General features: G+C 31.5%; 1 protein-coding gene across 1 annotated transcript; it reads left to right on the forward strand.

The window, feature by feature from the left end:
* The first annotated feature begins 726 nt into the window (after nucleotides 1–726).
* Nucleotides 727–5284, forward strand: LOC132066586 (polygalacturonase At1g48100). Its single transcript, XM_059459873.1, has 8 exons — nucleotides 727–1093; nucleotides 1958–2086; nucleotides 2264–2431; nucleotides 2797–2838; nucleotides 2955–3162; nucleotides 3893–3974; nucleotides 4129–4237; nucleotides 4673–5284. Exons 1-8 carry the CDS (start codon nucleotides 791–793, stop codon nucleotides 5078–5080), a joined length of 1449 nt encoding a protein of 482 aa, XP_059315856.1. The 5' UTR covers nucleotides 727–790; the 3' UTR covers nucleotides 5081–5284.
* The last annotated feature ends 1641 nt before the right edge of the window (nucleotides 5285–6925 follow it).

Raw genomic sequence — 6925 nt, forward strand, 5'->3', positions numbered from 1 at the left:
GGCCGGAGATATGGCATTTTCTATTATCATAGATATTATATTATAGTTATATAGGTATATTGTATATTGTAATTAGGAAAAAAAATAAAGTTTTTGTGTGCTTGTCTGAAACATACTATTTCTTTAGTTTCAACTTATGTGAACTTAATTTCTTCTTAGTTAGTAGTTTAAAAAGAACCCTTTTTAAATTTGGAAACAATGTAATTCAGATTTCTTGTTTTACCATTAATGAAAACTTGTATAGCCACATAAATGTGAGTATGACATATTTAGACCACAAGTTTTTAAAAATCAAAAAATCATATAGCTACAACAATGTTTTAACACGTTTAAAATAAGTAGTTCCAAAAGTCTTCTTCTTTTTCTCAGATATCATGTTGAGTCAAATAATTTCACATAAATCAAAACGTATAAGGTATTAACTTAGGTACCACACACCCATGAAGAAACTCCAAGAAAGGAAAGATCAAAAAGTTGCGAAGGGAATTAAAAGAAGCAAGAGTAAAGTGAACCTTTAAACTATGTTGTTTGATCTTTTCTTTGTTCTTTTATTTTCAGAAACTTTGAACAATAGTGACATCCCTTTTATAATTTGTAAGGGACCCATATTACTTGGAATGGTTCTTCAGCAATTTGAGAGGATGATAAGGGGTATATTTGGTTGAATTGTCTATATATAGTGTCAATAACCACCTCATTTTCAGTACTATTTTCACTACTTCCAAATTCGAAATTCCAACACAGTACCACCTGAACTAGAAACATTTCTTTTAACACAGTTATATTTCAAATGAAGAAGAATTATAAACACTCTTCTCTTATTTTTCTCCTTGTTCTTCTACTTATTTGTACCACTGCATTGTCCTTGATATCAGTTGAGGCAAGGAAACACCATACCAAGAAGAGCAAAATACACCACAAACATAGGAAACAACAGAGAAATGTAGGTGGAAATAAAGCACCAGATTGTTCAAATTCTCCTTGTCCTTCCCCTTATCCAACTCCATCTCATGGTTTTTACCCAACACAATCTCCCATTTTTGATATCTTGTCCTTTGGAGCCAAAGGTGATGGAGTTTCCGATGATACCAAGGTAAAGAAAAGCTAATTATACAAAATTTAAGCTTCATACACTGATACACCCTCCGTTCCAATTTAACTATTTTAGTTTGACTGGGCATAAAATTTAAGGAATAGATAGAGATTTTTGAATCTTGTTGTCCTAAATTAAAGATGTTATACGTAATGTACTAAAATTCCTTTAAATCATGTGATTTTAAATTTTCCATGTAGGATATTTGAATTGCCAACTTACTAAATATAAAAAGAGACACTCTTTTAAGATAGACAAAAAGAAAAATAAGACACTTAAATTGGGACGGAGAGAGTAGTATAGTTTTTTTTTTTTTAAAAAAAATAAATACAATCAGCTGGTTTTTAAAAAAATAATTACAAGTAACTCTTACCTAGGCGGTTGGGAATATTTGTTTGAGGTTGAAAAAAAAGTATTTGAAATCGCTGTTCAAAAAGAGTATTTGAAAGTTGAATGAAATTCAATGCTCACTCATGAATTTTACCTGGAATAAAAGTTAGAAGTTTCATAAGTGACCCATTAATTTCACTTGAAATTTTTCTCAAACTAGTTTGTTATTATTTCATCGGTATTTGAAATACTGAAAATTTTGAAATTTGTGAATATTGATGGACAAACTATTTCTCTGCAAGTACTCAATATTTGCAAATAATGAAATACTCATTTTTGGCCAAATAGTCATGAGCATTGACTAGTAACTTAAGAAAAATGATAAATGACTTACTATTACTGGTTAAACAACATTAATGGTGTAAAGTTTGTATACTATTAGAATATAAAATATAATCCAATTCCATTTTATGGTTTTCTAGTTTCTAGTCCAGAGACCAGAGTATGAAGTAAATGTTCATTATTAATGTATAGGCACTTGAAGCAGCATGGGAAGCGGCTTGCAAAGTTCAAGGGGCTACTCTAGAGATACCTTCTGAATTTCAATTCTTAATCAATCCCATAACACTTCAAGGACCATGCATGCCAAATTTTATTTTTCAGGTGTATAACTATTTATCTATTTAATTGTCCCTTCCACAGTCTCCAATTAATACCCATGCCCTAAAAGATTCTGGTCACTTGGCAAAAAGTATATTCTTTGTCTGCTAAAAGTTCCCTTTTTAGAATGATTTAAAAGATAGAATTCTGTTACATTTCTGATCAGTGGAATGTAAACAGGTAGATGGAATTCTTTTGGCTCCTCCAAAAGTAGAGTCCTGGCCAAAATCCAGTTTGTTTCAGTGGTTGAATTTTAAGTGGATGCACAACTTTACCATCCAAGGTACTGGCACACTTGATGGCCAAGGCTATAACTGGTGGAAACTTTCTCAAATTGATTATTTCCAGGTTTGTACATTTCCAGCACTAAGAATATTACTTTAACTTTCGGTAAATTTTAACATGTTGTAGCAGACAATATGTCACATTTTCCAAGTTACTAAACTCATAAGTATTTTATGTGGACGGTTTCCTCATACATGTAATTATCATTTAGGTGGCCTGTAGCGTAAAACTTATTTGTATTGTCAATATATAAAAGTTAAACTCTAATATATTACAGACATGAAGGAGAGATGGGTCATGTTTACCTCCTCCTTAAACATAAGTTGAAGAATGGGCATAATAATCTTTTTGAACATAATATCGTTAAATTAAACCATCTTTACATGTTAATGATCATATTCTTCTTTCATTGCGCATTTGTTTTACAGGTGATGAAGAAATCTAAAAGCATTCCTGATATAAAACCGACTGTAAGTAGAATATCACTAGTACCTAATTAGTAGAATCATTAATTAATTAGTTCATTGCAGTTAGATATGACGAGTGAATAACTTTTTCTTTTCCTTATTTAAATTTTTTATGACAGGTTTTACGATTTTATGCTAGCTATAATGTGACAGTGCGTGATATCAAAATTATAAACAGTCCTCAATGTCACCTTAAATTTGACAACTCTAAAGGAGCAAAAATCAACAATGTTACAATCTCTGCACCAGATAGTAGCCCAAACACTGATGGTATTCACCTTCAAAACACCCAAGATGTTGAGATCCAACATTCCAATATAGGAACAGGTAAATTTTCTTTCTATTCCTTTGGCTTAATTAAATACGTCCTTCCGTTTTGTATGACACTAAACAATGATAGTGCCTTGTTAGATTTGAAAATAATTTAACTTAAATTTCGCATGTTACATTTTACATTAATAAGAGACTCTTATAATTGTGCAAATATTAGAACATGTTTAAGACCACAAGTTTTTTTAAAATTATTTCTTATACTCTATGACTAGTCAAAATAAGTTTTATAAACTGAAACAAAGGGACACAAAAGTAGTTTTTCTTTTATATATTATTTCTTTTTTTAAAAAACCTAAAAAAGGCCAAGAAAGTAGAGTAGACCATATATAGTTGCTACCACGTGCACTTTCCATGTCAAGAATAGTTTCTAATGGTCCCATGTCATCCTCCGCTTTCAACCGATAAACGGTCGCTAAACTAACTTTTCGTCTTGCCCCCAACATTAAAATATGTAATGTTATATTTTTATTAAAGAATATACTCGTAGTCCAAGGGATTTGAGGTGTATGAATACCTACCATAGCTTACATAACAACAGTGGAAAATTGATACCTAACTTTATCCTTGAACTGGTTGGTACACCACTATAGTACTATTAAGTGATTAAATTACTCAATCCAATGTTATTGTCCATTAGGGCACTTAAGTTATTAAGATACGGTAGTAAATATGAGCTAAGGTTGCATGATTCTCTAATCTCGTTGATCTTTTAATTAATTACCAGGAGATGATTGCGTATCAATTCAAACTGGTTGCTCCAATATTCATGTCCATCACATGAATTGTGGTCCTGGACATGGCATAAGGTAATTAATCAGTACTCATTTATTAGCTTATTAATCTTTTGAAGAAAGTGATTCTTGCATATATATTACAGCGCAACAAAAACTTATACAGATTTGTAATTTGATCTGCTTATATTCAGTTCCTAATTTATTTTCATATTTTGATAACACCCAGCCTCGGAGGATTAGGAAAAGATAGAAGTGTTGCTTGCGTTTCAGACATCGTTGTTGATAACGTGAACTTGGAAAGCACTATGTATGGTGCAAGGATTAAGACATGGCAGGTGGGTGTCAAAAACTTGTAAAATACATAACTATTTAGAAAATTTGGCCTATGTAACCTAAATTCTTCTAACACTCCTAGTTTAGTTAATGATTTAACTTATATACACTAATTGAGCCAACTTTTCCAATACACTATCAGTATATTTTAATTTGTTGTAGCAGGTAATCTGTCAGTTTTTAGGTTGCAATTCCCCTTTTATTATAGACAGTTACCTGTAATTATGTTTTTAAGATTTATTATAGCATGTTATTACTCAATTATCTGGTTATAGAATGTGATTTTCTATGTTAACTAGGTAATGATATCAACCTTGATACACGGAGACTTATTGTTGTACCTTGCTAGTGTAAAATTTTTTCACTACTTTTATGTTGACCATGTATAAAAGTTAAACTCGTTAGTTAATTCGTTATTTTCCATATTGGTTTTGTAGGGTGGTCTTGGATCAGTCAAGAATATATCATTTTCAAGCATTCAAGTCTCAGATGTTAAGGTTCCAATAATGATAGATCAATATTACTGCGACAAACATGCGTGCAAGAATCAAACAGGAGCAGTTGCAATATCCAACGTTAAGTTCAATCAAATAATAGGAACTTATTCAGCCAACCCAATTCATCTAGCTTGCAGTAATTCAATTCCATGCACAGACGTTGATCTAATTGATATTCAATTAAAACCATCGACGAATTATCGGGGAATTAATCAGATGGGATTGTGCTGGAATTCTTATGGCAAATCACAAGCACCACTTCTTCCCTCAAGTATGGATTATTGTGTAAGAAGGGGAAGTGGCTTTGTTAGAGGAATTTCAAGATCTCATGAACATGTTTGCTCGTGAAATTTATGCCATTTACTTTCTTGCACCCCCCCCCCCGCCCCCACAGTTTTAGTTGTTATTGTAATTATTTAATATGCGTTCTGTTTTAAATTTCCTATGGTTGCGCTGTCCTTCCCCTATGTTTTTTAACGGTTGGAGGGCAAAAGTTCTAGCTAGTCTAGAATAAATATGCAGTTTTTCTTTGCCAGATATATGAAGTTTGGATTTTCAAATATTCAGCATTCTCCTTGTTTTTTGCTCTCATTGATTTTTTTTCTTTCCTTTTAAAATTATCCGGCTTTATACCTTGTTTTATTCCATTACAATCTCTTTCTCTTTCACCTAACAAGTTACCATGACATCTGATTAGAAAAAAGTTACTCCATATAATGGGTAATGACTTCAAATCAACAACGGTTTAAAGTAAAAAGGATAAGAATCAAATATTTTTATATTTTGAAATAATTTTACTTTAAACTTCTCATTTTATTCTTAATTATAAAAAGCGTTTTTGTAGCCATAAAAATATTATGACATTGTTTAAATTACAAATCTTAAAAGTGTTCTTCTCTTTTTTTTAATTTCGTACCAAATTAAACTATGTCCTGTAAATTTAAAGTTATCGAAGGGAGTAATATTCAATAAAAAAAATTCCAACGTCATAGTATATAGTTTTTTGTTGGGGGGGGGGGGGGTTGCAAAAACAAGCTAGTATTTTGGATTGAATAGTGACCAAGTTTTGCAAAAGAGGGGTAAACAATACTAAATATAGGAATTAGCCACAGACAAATTTAGTAGCTAAATAGATAAAATAATTCGGGGCTAATCCTATTTAGTGACGGATTACGGCGATATCAAAAAATTATGTTAGCTATGAAAATCTAGTGATGAATTAGCAACGAAGTTTATAACTAATTTTAGTTTTTATATATATATATATATATACTGAAGGTGATAAGAATGTACTGTAGCTAACTTTGGTCTGTGGATACGAACTTTTCCAGCGACTTAGAAGGAACCACTCATAGTTAGTTTCTTGATTACTTTCTTAGTATTTCGCAGAGATCATTACTTTGTAGAGCGCATAGCTCATTTTTGTGGTTGAAAAATAAAGGTAGCAGCAGTTACCATATCAGCAATCCACTTGATATGTACTCCTATTTATTATATGTGATTTGGTTCTATTAGATAAATAAGAAATAGTACAAGCACTTGTAAATCCTTACGAGACTATCATTTCTAAGTCCTAACGTACGTGCGAAAGCGAGAGAAATTTAATTGAGTGATTTTTCTATGCATGCAATTGTAGTGCTTCATACTCTAGCTAGAAACAAGAGTATCTGTTCCAAACTATACTACTATACCGATAAGCTTTTCATCATAAGATATTGAAGATCTATATGTATCAAAGACATGCAAAATTTTCAGTCTGTATAGAGGTTGCACACAGACCTTACTTCTATCTTGGTAGAGGTATAGAGGTTGTTTACGATAGACTCTCGGCTCTAGAAAAAAATGAAAGCAGTTCGAAAAAATAAATAACTGAAGTGAAGAAGCCATTTAGACTTATGTAAATTGGTTAGTATGAAAATTATATAACGGATTTGAAGGTATTATTGACCTAGCAGTCAAAGAAGTTGATCGCTAATTATGAAGTTAAATGGTGTTTTTTAACTCTTAACTCAACTATGTACTACTCCCTCCGTTTCAATTTATGTGAACCCATTTGACTGGGCACAGAGTTTAAGAAAGAAGATGAGACTTTTAAACTTGTGGTCCTAAATGAGTCATATATTGTGTGCGGCTATAAATTATTGCATAAAGGTAAAGTGTTTTCAAATATAAAAAGAGGTCATTCTTTTTTGC

Source organism: Lycium ferocissimum, chromosome 8 (assembly GCF_029784015.1).
Source record: "Lycium ferocissimum isolate CSIRO_LF1 chromosome 8, AGI_CSIRO_Lferr_CH_V1, whole genome shotgun sequence".
Lineage (NCBI taxonomy): Eukaryota > Viridiplantae > Streptophyta > Magnoliopsida > Solanales > Solanaceae > Lycium > Lycium ferocissimum.

Excerpts from the sequence above, each read along its gene's own strand:
- LOC132066586 (XM_059459873.1), top strand. The coding sequence starts at position 791 with ATGAAGAAGAATTATAAACACTCTTCTCTTATTTTTCTCCTTGTTCTT. Across the intron at positions 2,432-2,796 it reads CTCAAATTGATTATTTCCAG|GTGATGAAGAAATCTAAAAG; the intron begins GTTTGTACATTT and ends TTTGTTTTACAG. Across the intron at positions 2,839-2,954 it reads TTCCTGATATAAAACCGACT|GTTTTACGATTTTATGCTAG; the intron begins GTAAGTAGAATA and ends TTTTTATGACAG.